At 33.7% G+C, this 17,503-nt stretch overlaps 2 protein-coding genes across 4 annotated transcripts; both read left to right on the top strand.

Annotated features, from left to right (window-relative positions):
• Nucleotides 1-54: 54 nt before the first annotated feature.
• Nucleotides 55-6,694, top strand: LOC111708990 (mitotic spindle assembly checkpoint protein MAD1-like). The gene is made up of 8 exons (XM_023482519.1): nucleotides 55-267; nucleotides 964-1,024; nucleotides 2,291-2,554; nucleotides 3,016-3,084; nucleotides 4,248-4,307; nucleotides 4,902-5,033; nucleotides 5,694-5,839; nucleotides 6,403-6,694. Exons 1-8 carry the CDS (start codon nucleotides 83-85, stop codon nucleotides 6,452-6,454), a joined length of 969 nt encoding a protein of 322 aa, XP_023338287.1. The 5' UTR covers nucleotides 55-82; the 3' UTR covers nucleotides 6,455-6,694.
• Nucleotides 6,684-16,855, top strand: LOC111708988 (zinc finger protein 845-like). 3 transcript variants are annotated; one of them, XR_002766767.1, is made up of 11 exons: nucleotides 6,684-6,817; nucleotides 9,513-9,630; nucleotides 11,114-11,289; nucleotides 12,395-12,487; nucleotides 12,854-12,942; nucleotides 13,838-13,954; nucleotides 14,334-14,458; nucleotides 14,664-14,742; nucleotides 14,979-15,120; nucleotides 15,901-16,153; nucleotides 16,454-16,855. XR_002766767.1 is itself a non-coding variant. In XM_023482518.1 (11 exons), exons 1-10 carry the CDS (start codon nucleotides 6,697-6,699, stop codon nucleotides 16,092-16,094), a joined length of 1,254 nt encoding a protein of 417 aa, XP_023338286.1. In that variant the 5' UTR covers nucleotides 6,684-6,696; the 3' UTR covers nucleotides 16,095-16,143; nucleotides 16,454-16,855. The 3 variants fall into 3 exon arrangements, 2 of the variants coding, with proteins under 2 accessions (XP_023338286.1, XP_023338285.1); XM_023482518.1 differs by having other exon boundaries at nucleotides 15,901-16,143; XM_023482517.1 differs by having other exon boundaries at nucleotides 15,901-16,855.
• Nucleotides 16,856-17,503: the final 648 nt, after the last annotated feature.

Here is a 17,503-nt window from a genome sequence, read left to right as displayed (position 1 = left end):
AGAAAATTTGAGATTTAGACAAATTATCAGTTTCATAAATATTGACTGCTTCTAGGCAATCCTGGATAGTGTAGAGAAGGAGATGACACTCAGCGGGAACCAGTGGGAGCAGGAGAAGATCATAGGGTTGGAGAAGACTCTGGAGGAGTACAAGGCTATGGTGGAGATGCTGATGGAGAAGGATGGAGCAGATGGGATTGAGAAGAATAGATCAGAACTAGTTTTGCTCCGGGAGAACTATTCTCAGCTCAAGAATAAATATATGAAGTAGGTTTATTGTTTCTTTTTTCTAAAATCTGACAAGAATTAATTGTAGAGAGATTTTTTTAATTTTAATGCATACTGAAACGTGGAGAAAGAAATATTTTGCTCCGGTTTTCTTCTTTCAGAAAAACTGGGGGCTCAGAGGATTTAGGGGATTTAAAAAAATCTTTTTTTATTACTAATTTGAAAAGGTTTGGCAGAAATTGTACGAACCTGGAAACGAAATAGAGGAAATTATGATCCTTTATGATCCTCCTCTGTTTCCTTAAAGGGAGTGTTCACAAGAGAGAAAAAATTAAAAATTTCATCTGATGCCCTGAAACTTGAGTAAGGAGAATATTGTAAAGCGGAAATTCGAGTCAAATCCTGCATTAGCTGGAAATTCATCTAGCGGTCATATTATCTTTCTCCATATATATAGATTTAGCTTTTCTTTTAGTTTGTTAGTATCCAATAAACGTCAAAACGGCTAAACCGATCGGGCCCAAATTTTTTGTGGGACCTCACGTAACCCCAGGAAAGAACCGTTTTCAGCTGCTTCTGGCCGATTTTAGAATGTTTTTATGGCATTTTTAAAATATGTCCTCATAACAAAATTTCCAAAGATTTTAAGAATTTTATGCTTAATACAAATCCAGTTGAATCAATAGAGATTTTCTAGTGTTAAATGATGTAAATAATAAAAATAATTTATTCTAGGTTAGAACTAGAACTGGACAGAAGGTCAATTAGAGGAGATTATGATCCTACCGACACCAAGGTATTCACCTAGAAATACTCATGTTAATTCTTTTTAAAATTATATAATAATGCTCTTTGCTCATATATATATTTTTATTTGTATATATGTTAGCGTTAGCTGGCCAAAAGGCTGGACAAAATTTGCTAAATTTTTTGGTTTATCCTAAGAAAAAATGGTAAAACGACTGTTACAACTTGCATCAATTTTGGATCTTTATTGGTTCGTTTTTTGCATATTTCTTCTGTCAGGATCACAGTTTGACGTGGTGTAATAAAAGCAAATGTTAAGAATAAAAAATGTTCATTTTCCACTATGCCAAATTTTTAGCCTGTTAGAAAATATAGGAAAAAACAACCTAAAAACGCAGTAACTGAAGGCACATAACGACTTAGAACGACTCTATCAATTTGAAAATGAACGTAAGAAATGAATGAACTTTTTTTTTGTGTCTTGGATTCTTTAAATTCATTAAATCATAACTGATGAAATTAAGTTTATGAGCAACGTTATATTGAACAAAATCTTGTAAATGAAATGTTTTTTTTTAATCTTATCCTTAACTGTTTTAAAAGATTTGAAAGATGCGATAACCCAGCAAGACATTTATTGTAATATGCAATCTACAGGACAATCCTGACGTTTTTGGTAAAGGATGTATGAAGTTTGATAATCTTTGTCGTAATATCACCCAAAAGCAATTCTGTGCCTATACCTTTCTCTAAATGTGTAACCTATAGTCAATTCTTTCGGTTGAAACAAGCCGCAGGGCAACAATATCGTCGTATTTCTATCTTCTGAATTATGAAAAATTTCTTCCATTGTCTTATGTAAATGAAATGTCACTTGAAATTGAATTTATTCTGATATTCTCTTCTAACTTTTATCAGATCAGTTATGTCAAAGATATTGTCGTTTTTCTAGGGTTTAATTGTAATAATTCCTAAATGTTTTCCTGCAGTAGAAATGCGAAAGTCCCTTTTGTAGAGAAATCACAGTTAATAGTAATCCGTTTTCAATGTTATAAACATTGATAGCTAACTTTTGAGGGTACCTTTGTAAATCGATTATTGCCATCTTTGTATGGAGGGTCACTTGGATGCGGTTTTCATCAGGCTTTTGGGGGGCTCTCCACCCCGATTGCTAACATCTGTGTGAGCATAAACCATTGCACTATGCTATGTTAACGGGCTAGAACACGTATGGTTTTGTCTGGGCCGATGCATGGGTAGTGTTGGCGCTATTAGGAGCCTCGTGATCAATAAATCAATGATCCTTGTGATCTAGGTGTTGCACCTGAGAATGAACCCCCTGAACAGCGCTGTTATGAAGGAGGCTAGGATGAAGGAGGAGCTGCAGAAGGATAATGATGCTTTGAGGGCCCGGATACAGCTCCTGGAGGAGGGACAGACCAAGGATCTAACCATGATGGTGGGGCACAGGTTGGAGGAGGGCGTGTCTAGTCAGGAGGTTCAGAATCTACAGGAACAGCTCAAATCATCGGATTTGAAGAATCAGAGGATTATGGAGATGTTTAAGAAAACTTCGAAGGTCAGAACTTTAGTATTCTTAATCCGTTCGAAATTTCTGGGATTTATTTTTTAAATATATAATCTACCGATCAAAGCCACATAACATACAATCTCGTACAATCATCAATACAGTAAACCATTCATCATTTGTCAATTTGTAATTTTAAGTGACCATCCATTTACAAAGGTACCTCTTAACCCTTAATCTGATCAATAATGTGGAAGAAAATGTAGTTTTTTATAGCTTAAAAAGTGATTTATTCTTAAAATTGCAACGCACTTAAATGTAAATCTTAATTGAGTTTAGGGCATGAAATCAAAAAAAAACATTTAACGGGGGTGGGGAACCTGGAATTGGTAAAAAATTAATTATATAGTATATACAGTACACTACTGGTCTTTGGATTTGCTTCCAAATCCCTTCTTCAATTGTTAAATAAATTATTTATTATTATTATTATTATTATTAAATTATTTAAGGAGTTTCGTGAATTTGTTTTCCAGACAACAGGATACAGGATAGATAAATCAGGAGAGGATACTTACAAGGTCAGTGTGCAGTGTTCTAATAGAAGTAATTTATTCTCACCTAATTTATTCTCACCTAGTCAGTGTGCAGTGTTCTAATAGTATTAATTTATTCTCACCTAGTCAGTGTGCAGTGTTCTAATAGTATTGATTTATTCTCACCTACTTATACTTTGCAGAAATTTCTTTTCTTTATTCGTCAATTTTGTTCATGTTAGGTCCCACAAAATCGGATTTTGGCGATTTTTTTTTTTGATACAAATGAACTTTTTAATCTATGTTTTCTAAAAATGGGATTTTTATTTAGAACTGATTCATTTTTGGTTGTTTTCACAGTGAGCATTTGATTAAGTGTTTCTTGAAATTGACTTTAATTTTACTGTAGCTGAACTTCATTTTTGTTCAATTCGTTATTCTTTTTACTATTAACATACTTTCTTTTATTTTCTTAAAAGAATGGATTCGTTCGAATTCGTATTTCAATAAATTAACAATTTAAACGTTTAATTTAATGTTAATGTCAAAAAGTAGAAAGTATTTAATAGATTTAAGGATTTTTCATTTCAGTGAACTTTTAGAATTAAATTAGATCGGAACTATTGAATTTTAGGATCAATGCTTGATCCCTGAATCAAGTTGATTATGCAAGGCATGACCACCACGGGAGATCAAAGATTAATTTAATCAATCCGTTAGTCTACATAAGATGGAGATCCATGCTTGATCCCGTGATTTACAAAACAAAAGTTCTGGCTTCTGATACTATTTGTCCATGACTTATTTTGCTAAATTTACAAAGTTTGAATCTTAAAGCGTAATATCAGGTGACCCTTTATTTGTAAAGTGTGGTATCTGATTCAAAACAGTACCCTTCTAACCTTTGACTGATAACGGATGTCAGACTTATCCTTCATTATCTTGCAGAAACTCATGTAAATGCTGAACACTTAAAGCTGTTTTATATTTAATAAATATAAGTCTATAAGTAACAGATAATAAATATATACATTCGAATTTGTGAAAACCGCATTGGACATAGAATATTCGGCAACTTCTTGGTATACATGTAACTACCATTGTACGCTAGCGTACAATGGTAGTTACATGGTAATTTGAAGACTATTTGAGAGATAAACACACCGAGTTCTCTGAGTAGTTTATAGTTTACAAAGACATATATTTAGGTTAAATCTGTTTATGTTGACTCCCCAGACTCGTATCTGCTTTTCAAACTTTCTGAACAGGTGAAAACTTTTTTTTCAGTGCTTAGGATCCGGATCCGCAAAAATATGCCGATCTACGGATCCGGATCAAAGGGTCATAATAACAACAAAAAAAAAATTCATCTCTGAAAGGTTCATCAAATTTCAGCATAAAAAGGAGCGAAAATTACTCTTAATATTCAGTAAATATTTAAGATATGTTCATGACTTGGATCTGGATTTTTTTTTCCAGTGCTGATACAGGATCCGGATCCGCATCAAAATCAAAATCAGATGGATCCTAATTACTGCTATTTTAGAGTCTAGTTGAAGCTAGATTTGACAGTGTCTGAAGTTATAACATTTGTGTATTTTCCTAATTTCTTTCTAAATTGAATGTCCTTAATTTGTATTTTCGCTGTGGGTGCGTCGTGCAATCCTGCTTCTTATTGTTGTTAAACCTCTGAAAATGCGTAAAATATGATATTTTCTATGTTTTTGGCTTGGGACAAATATATATATTTGATTTGATTTGATTTGATTTGATATCTATATCTCAATTTATGTATATCTATGTAAGAATGTATATATACATCTGTATTTATGGATATCTATATCTATTTGTGTATTGTATAGGCTGGATTAGAAATGCTGGAGAGTGAGTTTAGTCTTGAACTTGAAGAACTGATGGAACAACATCTTGAACAGCAGAACAGTTTTCCTATGTTCCTTGCTGGGCTTACTATGCAGGCCTATAGAAAACGTCAGGTAGGAAGATGTGGGCGGTAGATAAGGGGGCAGTAAATTTTTCCTATGTTCCTAGCTGGTTTTACTAATTACTATGGAGGCCTATACTAAACGTCAGGTAGGAAGATAAGATGGGGGGGGGGGTTGTAGATAAGGGATCAGAATAGTTTTCCTATATTCCTTTGAAGGACAAAATATGACCTTGTGGTAATTAGTCTGAAATGAGCTGACGGGAACAGATTCTTTCTATATTCATAAAACAATGAATACTAGTTAGTTGCTAATAAACTTCTTAAATCTCTTATTTTACATTTTATTTAATGTCAACCAGATCGATCTACATAATCAGAGGCGTATACAGGGGGGGGCTTTTGGGCTACCCCCCCCCCGAATCAGGTTTTTTCTGGTCCCAACGGGTGTTGAGCTTCCCTAAAGAAATTTTGTTAAAACTCCCACATTGGACAAACTCCTGTATACGCCTCTTAAATTAATGTAATTTACTATGTAATATAACAGTATCATTACACATGAGGTGGGTACCTGGTAGCATTCGTATCATTAGGAAGGCATAATAGATAGATGTTTGTATAATTATTATGTCTTCAGCTGATAACCAGTTTTGTTAAAGACCCTANCCCCCAACATATTCCTGTAAACGCCTCTGAATCAGTGATAATCTAGGGAACTTATTGTGAAGAAGACGAGGAGGAAGTTGATGACCATGATGAGTATGAGGATGATGATGCTGGAGAGGTTGACGAAGAAGATGAAGAGAATGATGATGATGAAGAGGACGATGATGGGAATAATGAGATAGATGACGCCAGGTTTATATTTATATTTTTATCTTCAATTTCATTAAATTATGATATATAGGGAATTTTTTATATGCTAATTAAGTTATTTCCGAAATTCTTAAGATTAACAGAGTTCTTTAAAAATGACGATTTAACCACATAATAGACATTTGGAGAAATATCACAATTGGGAATTAGTTTATGTTAAGCGCGCTTTCAACATATTTTTTTCAGTTCCCAGTAGAATAGTTACATGCTCGACCCTTTACACCTTTATTTTAACAATAATGAGGAAGCTATTGTCGTCTCTCTTGTTGAATTCTGTCAAGTCCGTTTTTGTTTATTTTGTCTTTATTTTATTCAAAATTATGATTGACTGGTTTGTAATAGAAATTAATAATAGTTTTCAAAGAGGACAACTCACAGCATGATTATCTTTTTCACTTATAGGCAAACGAAGTTTCGAAGTTTTAATCTGAATCTGTAATGCAACAGGGCCCCTTGAAATTACGTGGACAGTCACTTTAACTGTTACATACATACCCTAGGGTATAAACTTAACTTGAATCATTAAATGCATGGTTTTTATTTAGAAGTGTTGATAGTGGAGACAGCAGTGACTTGATTTGTGTTGAAGACGATTGATGAAATGTTCGCGGATTTGTCTGGATAATAAACGGACGCGGCACTCTCGCGGGGTGCGATAATTATTAAGCATTGTTGTCTCGTGAAAATCTTGAGACTATTAGGACATGTTACGTTGTATAAATCGAGTTCAAACCACTTGGTTAAAAATGATGTGATTTAAAACCATAAAGATTATATTTTTGAAAATCACAATAGAAATGGTGATTTGTAAATGATAGCATTGTAATGTTTCAGAAATAATGTTAGAGACTGATGTGTGTTCAGTTTGCGGGGGTGCGGCTGAAACCAACTTTATAAAGAATAAGTTAACATACACTTGTGCTTCACTACAAACATCACTTCACACACTCTTGGGAGAAGGTTAGTCATAAAATTAGGAGGTTATTCATTAGTTATCAGGGATACATGACGCATGTCCCATAGTCCCTTTGGGCGCGCTAGTAGCCAATATTTACATTTTGGGTCAACTTTCCACATAATTTACATTTTGTAAGTTGATTTGTAGGTATTTGAGCACAAGGCATTAATTTCTGAGTCAAAATAAATATTGGATCAATCTGACCGGTGAGCTAGTAGCCGTCAGTTACATAATGGGTCATCTTTCCACATATTTTACCTGTTGTATGTCGATTTTTAGAAAATTGGGCATGAGGAATTCATTTCTGAGGTTAAAATAAATATTGAAGAATCTGACCGGCGCGCTACTAGCCGGCAGTTACACTATGGGTCATCTTTTCACAATCCACATGTTTTACAGATTGCTCCAAAATTTATTTTGACCTCAGAAATGAATTCCTCGCGCCCAATAACCTGTAAATCGACATACAACATGTAAAATATGTGCTAAGATGCCCCACAATGTAATGGTTGGCTACTAGCGCGCCGGTCAGAATGCTCAGCAATTAATTCCTTGTCCCAATTTCGCATAGTTTTATGTATCTCAGAGGCCAAACTTAGCACATAAGTATTCAAATGTATTTTCTGTTATTTCGCGCACGGATACTTAAGGCTTTGGAGGTGAAGTTCAAATGTTCAAGTGCAATTAATGAAGTTAAGATTGATATAAATGCAAAAAACGTCGTAGTTTTTCACGAAAAGCGCGTGCGCTCGCACTTATGCTCAGATCCGTTGAAAATCAAAAATGCATGTAATATACATAATTTTTAGTTCGCATGCAAAAATTCAGCCTACTACGAAAATTCTTCCCCTGTCCCCTGTCCGTATAAAAATGATAACTTTTCAACCTTTGCCTAATCAAAGATAAATGAGACATTTTTTTTTCTGGCTGAAAATTGACTCTTCAAATTGTAAATTTTCCATATAAGTGACTTGAGGATTTATGCTGCAGAGGCAGTGAAAGAAACTGTCAGAATTCAACTCGCTTAATTTGAAATTTCACCCAAAGTCTCCATAAGTGCCATGCTAATTTTTCATTTTTTGGAAGCTGTCAGTTCCGGCATAGCATGTTCCCTTCTCTAAATTCTGTATAGATTAGTCGGGTAGAACAGCAGTAATATATCAAATCTTAAACTAAACAGCTGGATTGGTTGGCACGGCTTGACCTTGCCGCCTCAAGCTAATAAATTCTTGGAAATTGTTTTTGTCTAAACATCCACGATTTAATTAATCAGATGGATCGATTGGCACAGCAAGCTATTAAATTCTTAGAAGCTGTCCCGCCCGCCTAAACATACATCCTTTTATAAATTTTATTCGCGGGAGGCGGGTGAAGTGATCAATTTGACTAAAAGTTACATGATTAATGAGTGTAGACATTTTTTGATGAATAGAAAAATACCTTATATAATCTTCTTCTTTTTAAATATGTTAAGAATTGTCAGATTTGGAATTAAATTGGGGTTAACATCCGTAAAATGAATTATAAGATATTTGGTGCAATTTAGTGAAATTGCTAAATGAGTATCTCAATAGACCAGTAAGCTTAGAATAAGTGGAGGGGGGGGGTTACACGCTGTTTATATGGATCTATACTTTGTATTTCAGGTATGTAGAAAACGATCGATTCATTTTATGAATCCCTTCATATAATTTCTTTGTTGATTCATTTTATGAATCCCTTCATATAATTTCTTTGTCGATTCATTTTATGAATCCCTTCACATAATTTCTTTGTCGATTCATTTTATGAATCCCTTCATATAATTTCTTTGTCGATTCATTTTATGAATCCCTTCACATAATTTCTTTGTCGATTCATTTTATGTATCCCTTCATATAATTTCTTTGTCGATTCATCTAATGAATCCCACTCTCTATATAATTTTAAATTTATCATATAATCTATTTGTCGATTCATTTTATGAATCCCTTATCTATAAATCGATAATGAATCCCACTATCTATAGAACTTTATAATTTATCATATAATCTATTTGGCGGTTCATTTTATGAATCACTTCTCTATAACTCAATAACTTATTTTAAGCTTATTTATCAATTCATTTTAAAATTATTCGTTTCAACTCATGAATACCCTTTTTAAACACTCAGTTAACCGGGAGGGAGATTCTCTCTGTCAGCATTTAAATATGTATTTAATACAACTGTTTGGCAACTAGCTGACAAAAGGAATCAGACCGGTGACATGGCTCAAATTTGGTCGTGTGTCCGACGTTAGGATTTAAACTATGTCAGGCTGAAAAGCCTTCACCTATAGGGGATTGTGATGGCATACCCCATGTAGGTCAAGGAGCTGTTGGACGCATCCCTAGCTGTATGATATGATATGATATGAACTGTAATGGGTTTATAAGAGATGAAGCTGTGTTACCTGTAACTGTAATGGGTTTATAAGAGATGAAGCTGTGTTACCTGGAACTGTAATGGGTTTATAAGAGATGAAGCTGTGTTACCTGTAAAGGAATCAGACCGGTGACATGGCTCAAATTTGGTCGTGTGTCCGACGTTAGGATTTAAACTATGTCAGGCTGAAAAGCCTTCACCTATAGGGGATTGTGATGGCATACCCCTTGTAGGTCAAGGAGCTGTTGGACGCATCCCTAGCTGTATGATATGATATGATATGATGATCTAGGAAAATATCGAGCAGTGTGTCATCTCTGTTATGCACTGATTGATCGAATTGATTTTCTTCAACTCGAAATTAAACTGAAACTAAGCGAGCTCAAGACTATCTTTTCACAAACATTAAGGTAAGAACTACTTAAAGAATTATTGACGACAGCGGAAATTAGCTACGTTGCCCAAGGGCGTATTCAGAATTTAATCTGGGGATGGGGGGCAAAATCTTGGAGCTCCTAGGGGGGGGGGGCAAATTTGAACATTTCGAAGTTACTAATATTGTATAAAATCTTTTTAAAATGTTTTCGCTACGAAAATGAAATTGCATTTCTTACAGTTACAGGAACGTTTCTTACAAATTCAGCTTCATCACGAAATTGCTTTCGCTTGCATTATTTTATTGCGCGGAATTGTGTTATGATTGCGAACAAGGAAGCAATAAAATATTCGCGGAATTTCGTGCAGCGGAATTGCAAATTTATGCAGCAGATTCAAGTATGGAAATATGTCGGTAGATTTTAAAATAATCGAGGCCCGAGGGTCACTTGTTCCAACAGTTATGAAATTTTAATTTCTTGTTAAGCTACTAATTCACAATTTAATATGATAAATTTTTCATTTGTTCACATTGGATAAACATTAAAAAACTTTTTTTGGTTAACATTTTAAGGTTCGTTTAATTAAAATTATATATTTTGCTACAGTGAGACCCAGAAAACTATATTACAGCATTATTGTGTATTTGATGTCGTTATAAAGCAAAAAAGTTTGATTAGTAACTTATTAAATCACTTAAATTCCTATGCCATTTCTTGCTGTTTATGAATATTAGAAAACAAAAGATCAAAAGATTAAACTTCAAGTCAATTTTCTTAGCATTTGAGACTGAAATGTTAGTGAAGTTCAGTTTCTTGTATGGCACTCGACCAATGTTTAAATTGATTTTTTTTTGTTGAACGTAATTGCTCAATAATTCATTGCATTTATTGCGTTCTAAATGGTTTATATTGAATATTATCAAAAATTGAAACATAAAGGAAAGAAAGTCGGACAGAATTACGCGAATCGCGCTCAATTAAATGCATTTGCGCGCAAGTGCTCGCAATGCGCACTTGTAAAATCCACTTGCGTTGGAAACCCTAGTTCTAGTTCATACACGGAAGATCAAGCAGATCAGCAGATCAGCAGGGATGTAAATTAACCCCATCCCGGTGCACGGTGGGGGGCAAAGATTTTGAAGATCTGGGGAAGGGGATTAAAATTTACACATCCAAAGGCACATATAATAATCCTGTTACATCTGCTTTTCCCAAAAAAAATTTAATTTCCCTTTAAAATCATTTGTTTTTCCCTAGTTCAGCATAAAATAATTATTTTTTTGTTAGGGGAAGATTTTTAAAGCTCACATAACACACCCTTGCTTTTAGACAAAGTAAAGTTGGACATAGACTGGTGAATTTCCCACCCTTTATCTCAAAACATCCCTAATATACTGGGGGTTATGTATTAAAAAGAGGTAATAGTACAATGCACCCCTGGTTTTTCTTTGATAACATTTTAGTTCTGTCTCGAAGATTAGATCTTTACAGAAGTAGATGTTTCAATTTATTTTAGGAAAATTTCCGTAAGTACTAAACCCATGTACTGTAGAGAGATAAAAGAGAAAGTAAAATTACCAAGATTCCCTTGCAAACTCTGCTTGAAACTATTAACGGAGCGTGGTCTGGAAAAGCATAGAAAAGTCTGTATTGCCAAACACAATAATAAAGTTCCTGCTGACAATGTTCTCGGTAAGTTTAAACAGTTATAATCTCTTCTATATATATAAAGTTGTAATCTCTGTTTGTTTGTTTGTTTGTTTGTTTGTTTGTTTGTTTGTTTGTTTGTTTGTTTGTTTGTTTGTTTGTTTGTTTGTTTGTTTGTTTGATTGTTTGTTTGTCGATTATAACTCATGAACCCCTTGACTAATTTGCCTCAAATTTTGATTGGGGAACTCGAAAGAACCATGAAAATGTTCTTGGCTTGGTTTTGAGATAGTTGAGTGGGTTGGCTTTTATATGGAAAAATAGCTAAAATTGTATTTTACGACCAAGCGGAAGCAATAATGAGCAACATGGGCAACTTTGTGTTCCCAACCTAGTTCGGTCTTTTATGCATTTGTTACGTTGATTTGATTTGGCGGATCTCCCTCAATTAAACTAAAAAAAATAGTTTAAGAAGGCGTGAATTAAATTAAAGATAATTATGCAGAGACCTTGCAATGAAGGCATAACAAGAGGAGGAAGGCCAACCACAGCAATTCCTAGTCCGAGTCACATTCTCCTCATTTTCTCGTCCGAGCCACCTCGAAATCCTTGTCCTTTCAAAATAAAATTTAAGTGTCCAATCCTCGAGGACAAGAATATTTTTTGAAAATCTGTCAACGTTGGGTATAAATGACATATGAAATTTTCTTTTACAAATTTTGAATTTGTGATTAACTTTATGCTCCCAATTAAGCTAAGCATCTGTCTGCAGTATCCCTTTTCGCGTAGAATGCCGAAAATTATTATGAAATTCAATCAAAATAACTGTTTTGTATTCATACACTTCAATTTCGTCCACATTTCCATATTGATTTAAATTATTTAAATCATTTGCTACAATTTATCCGTCACAATCCTATGAAAGGATTTCGAGGTGGCTCGGACGAGAAAATGAGGAGAATGTGGCTCGGACTAGGAATTGTTGTGGTTGGCCTTTCTTCCCTCGCATAACGATCGTATTAATGTTAAACCGGGTTTTTTTTGTTCAAAAACTTAGGTATGTATTTCTGTAGTTTTTATACAAATGCTGGCTATATTATTCAAAGATTATATTAGAAAGGTAAAGCTTAACTTCTCATTTTTATTTCAGTGGAAAGCAAAGTAGAGCAGTTTAAGTGTAAATTATGTGAGAAAACGTTTACACGTCAGAGCGACTGCAAGAATCACATCAGAATTCATACAGGGACAAGGGAATATTTATCCTGAGAAAACAAGAAAACGCTGATTTACCTTACCACAAGATATTTTAACTAACAAACTGTGTTTTCAATATCAAAATCCGCTTCCCATTAATTAAAAATTGTTCTGGAAGAATTTCTGAAGGTTTCCTAAACTCGCAAAATATGTCGATTTCTAGATTGAATTAAATCTTCTGCTTAGAATATTGGCTTTTAGTGATTATCTTTAATGATTTTGCAGTTGTAGGGAATCTTAAGTATAAGGAAACAGACATTTTAAATTCCGTGTAGTCGTCTCTGAAGTCTTATTCTTTGTTGTTAACCCTGTCAAGTTTACCCCGTTCATCTGGATAAACCATTTCTGGTCCTAGGAGACAAACCGTTCCAGTGTGAAGAATGCGGATCTAGATTTAATCAAAAACAAAATTTAAGAACGCACATGAGGATCAAACATTTTAAGGTACAGAAGAATATATTGTGAGAGATATCTTAGTTTTCTATTATGAAAATCACTTTTAAATGACACTCATTTATTACGCTGGAAAAATTTGATTACCCTTGACATTACATGCTTGGATTTCCTTTGGCAAATGTTTTCAAGCTTTTCAGAAAATTATTTCTGCCGAAAACTACTTGAAATCTAATTAAAGGGACTGTAATCGTATTTTCAAGGATCTTCCATTCAAAGAGGGGCATTCCCTATTCACAACTTTATCCTTAACCTGATCTGATGAAGATACCAGACATTTCTTTATTAGTCTACTGCAAGCTTTTTTAAAGGGGAGGATTCACAACTTTATCCTTAAACCTGATCTGATCACGATACCAGACATTTCTTTATTAGTCTACTGCAAGCTTTTTTAAAGGGGAGGATTCACAACTTTATCCTTAAACCTNATTAGTCGTTTTACTCTCCGGAAAATTTAAACATTGGTTATTCTGGTTAAACATAACTTAGCATTGTCCTAGGACGCTGATTTTTTGCATGCAAAATCACTAACATGTATTGTAACTGCAAAATGCAAGAAATATTATCACTGACCAGCAGTAGCAGAAAATTAAAATTTCCTTTCGAACGTTGAAAATCTCTTTTATCGGAAAATAGTCGATATTTTCAAAGGACGCTTATAACGGGATCAATTGTGTTGAGTTCACATTGTACCTAGCGTACATAGTATTTTTAACCGATTAAACAGCTATTTAAGAGATTTACACACAGAGCTATCCCTACTCGATTAACAGTCAAGGTTTTAAATGTGACATTGCTCTCTTTATATGGATTGTCACTTGACTTAACGCTTACAGTCCTGTTAAATACTAATAATAGAAGTTTGATTTACAACATTTTGACTTAGGAGAAGAGATATGAATGTGTTGAATGTGATAAAAAGTTTACTCGGAAACGTCTTCTGGACGGACACATGAACAGCAAGCATAATCAGACCCGACCCTATCAGTGCCAGTTCTGCCAGGTATACATTTTCATATTAAATCCTATTAATCTTTGTTTTTATCATGTTTTTCCTTAAACTTTGTTTTTTTCATCCTTATTTATTTTCCCCTAGAAATCCTTTATTTTCCCAAATTCAGCGAGTAACCCACTTAACCCACTTTAAAAAAACCTAACTCCTAGGACGGGATTATTTTTGCAATGGGGTGAAAAGATGGGAGCGGGCAGATATTATTATATTAAAAGCTATACTCTGTCTTCGTATTTAAAAGGGGAAAAGAATCTATACTTTCTTTAATTGGCAAATTTATTTCTATGAATTTAAAAATGGCCCAAATTTGGCTCGATCCATAATGAAATATAAATGTTGTCAAAATACTAAATATGTCGTGTCCTGTTAGGCTCGGTTCTTTTACGCTGATCATGTTCGGAAACACGAGGCAAAATCCTGCCGGGCTCACAAAAAACAATGTGTGCAGTGTAAAAAGTTTGTTCATCAAAGTTCACTGGAATCTCATGTTTGTAGGTTTGTAGATAAAATATTTATGTATTGATATCGGGATTAATTTTTTCTTGACNTCACATTAAATCAATCAAAATATAATTTTCCTCTTCGATCCGAATCCGTGGATTAGCAGATTTTTGCAGATTTGGATACAAGAAGTCACAATGTTGTGGATCCATCGGATCCGGATCTAAGAACTGCTTTTAATTTGACAAATAATGTTCAGGAGTAAAGCAGGAGGTAAAAGCAATAAAATCAATAACACTGAAAATAAAGAGGGTCAGCTTAATATAACTAATAGTCAGGTAGTGATAAGTTAATATGAAGATTTTAGGGGGGGGGGCGGTAGGGTCAATAAATTCAAATGGTAATGCAAATATTGTTATACACCATCATAGTGTTATATAATGGTTTAATGCTGTTTTATTAGGAAATATCAGAAAGAAATGGTACTGTTGGTTATTTAAAATTTCCTGGTCATTCCCGATAAAAACATGTTGCCTTTACAAAAAAAAGAAAAACTAAAATCTGTTTTCTTTAGGTTATTTTGTGTGTTCCGGATCAAGAAAGTCTGTTAAAACTCTATCAAATAGGGGAACATGGAACACCTGGGGCTAGGAACATGGTCAAGATTAGTGAAGATCAAATACAAACCTGTGAAATACTCATTGACAGTATAGAAGGTAAAAAGCGTTTTATTTATATATGTTTTTTGTCTTTCTCTCACTGTCTTCCTCACTCTTTTCTGATTGTTTTCCGGACTGATTGTCTTCTTGTCTTTTTGTATCTTTATCTTCCTGTCTCTTTGTCTTCATCTCTCTTTGCCTTTTTCCGAATGTCTTTCTGTCTCTCTTAAATAGTTTTTGGTAAATTTTGATTTGTTTATTAGAAATGTGCCAAGGCATCCCTATTCACTGAAACAGAAATCGTTCGAACTTTGAACTTCACAAATGGGGAATGGGGACTAATTCTTTACTAAAACCAACCAAGGATGGTTTATTTTCATCGGGCCTAACTTCTTAAGAAATGGCACGAGGCACAAGCTGTACCCAGCGGAATCTGAAGGAAATATGAAGCATTAATGTAGATTAAAATAAACTTATAATTATAAACTATAATTATCAGAAATATATTCAATTAACATCTAATTATGATTATTTCTTAGTTCAAAAATTTAAATGTTTTTCTTGAGTTTAATATGAAAAAGATAAGTTTCTGATATCTTAAAGCAATCAGCTATCAAAATCTTAATCAATAGTGTCTGTTGCAAAGAGGACATACTGTTTTTTTGTGTACATTAGAAAAACTTGTATATTTGTTCTTAAAGTTTCTCTAATTTCCCTTAATTCTGGAGGACATGCCATCTGATGTTGATGTCTTTTTGTTCGACATTTTAGGATTTAAAATAGATGGATTCTTTCTCCTAAGAATCAATTGAGAATTTACCAATATTTTATATTTAGAGAATTGTATAGCAGTTGTGGAAGAGGAGGTGGTTATGATAGAGGAGAAGGTTGAGCACCCCCAGGCGGGGTTGAAGGAGAAGGCTGAGAACCCCCAGGCGGGGTTGAAGGAGAAGGTTCAGAACCCCCAGGTTGAGTTAAATGACAGATCAGCTGAGTTTGAGGTGGATAATGCTGTGTTTAGTATTGTTTAGAGTTCTGTTTATTGAGGCAGATATATTTATTTTTGTTGGGACTTCAAGCGTAATTTCAAGTGACCCTCCATTGTCAATATGGCAATGCCAGATTATCAACGGCACCCTGAAAATCTTTGTTTGATATTTATATTAATATATGACGAAGAAATCAATGTTTATAATTTAAAAAACTGATTAATTTCAATTGTAGATTCACTACTGAAGTGACTTGCGCAATTCTGCTCCAGGAAAACAAACAGCACTTATCAGAGTTATAAACACACTATAATGTTTTCTAAAGTATTGATTGATTTGATTTGATAGATCAGACAAATTTTTCAAGGGTACTGTCGTGAATCGGGTATTGCCATCTTTAGAATTCACGTTCACAGTCACTTCAAAGAACGTGTTCGCACAAAATTTAGTTAATTGTTTAACCTGTGCTGATTTTGGAACTTTAATTCAGTAAAAAATACTTTGCAAAAAATCCTTTATAAAGATTGTAATCATGTGAATTGTAGTATTTAACCTCAAAGCTTTGTCAAATATTGAGAGGATTGATAATGCTGAAGATCATTGCTAATGAATGGTTGTTAACTTCATATAACACAGAAGATCTATAATGCTGAAGAGTGAAGATCCCTGTAAATGATTGTTAACTATATATTACAGAAGATCATTTATGCTTAAGATAAAACAAATGATCGTTAACTATATATTTAAGAAGATCATAAATGCTTGAGATAAAAACAAATTATTTTTAAAAATTCATTACAGAAGACCAATAATGCTGGAGATCACTGTAAATGATCGTCTGGGAAAGAAAGTACGAGTGAAATGTAATGAAGATGATACTATCGGAGATCTCAAGAAGCTGGTGGCGGCACAGACAGGAACACGGTAATAATTATTCACACAGAATTAGGTCAATGATCTTTGATCCAAAATGTACCATACTGCATCTTCGATTATAAATTTTAATTCCTGCTCTATCTGTGACATTTTCTGTTCTAAAATTATTTCGTGAATTTACTAACTTGATTCACGGATTTTGAAAAAGCGAAATATTATTACGGCAAATTTTTTTAATTCTGACCATCCGTAAAACTTCATTTGGCTAATGAGATGTCCCACAAAATAATTGGGCCCGATCGGTTCAGCTGTTTTCACGATTATTCTTTTTTAAGTAGTTTAAAAGATTTGAAAAGTTGATTTATTCCGAAAAAGGAGCGTTTAAAATTAAAAATTCATCTTCAGTGAGTATAAATTTTAAAAAATTATTTTAAAAAAACAAATGTTTTGCAATATTTTTTTGGGGATTTTCTTCTATTGTTTCCGTCAAGGTTTACATAAACATGTTAAAGATTAACCTGAACAAAAATGTTTGGGTTTTGTGCTTGTGAAAAAAATACAAACTGTGGAAAATA

The sequence above is a fragment of the Eurytemora carolleeae genome, unplaced genomic scaffold, assembly GCF_000591075.1.
Source record: "Eurytemora carolleeae unplaced genomic scaffold, Eaff_2.0 scaffold926, whole genome shotgun sequence".
Lineage (NCBI taxonomy): Eukaryota > Metazoa > Arthropoda > Copepoda > Calanoida > Temoridae > Eurytemora > Eurytemora carolleeae.
The sequence above is the reverse complement of the archived record's forward strand: the minus strand, read 5'-3'. Positions and strand labels throughout refer to the sequence as shown.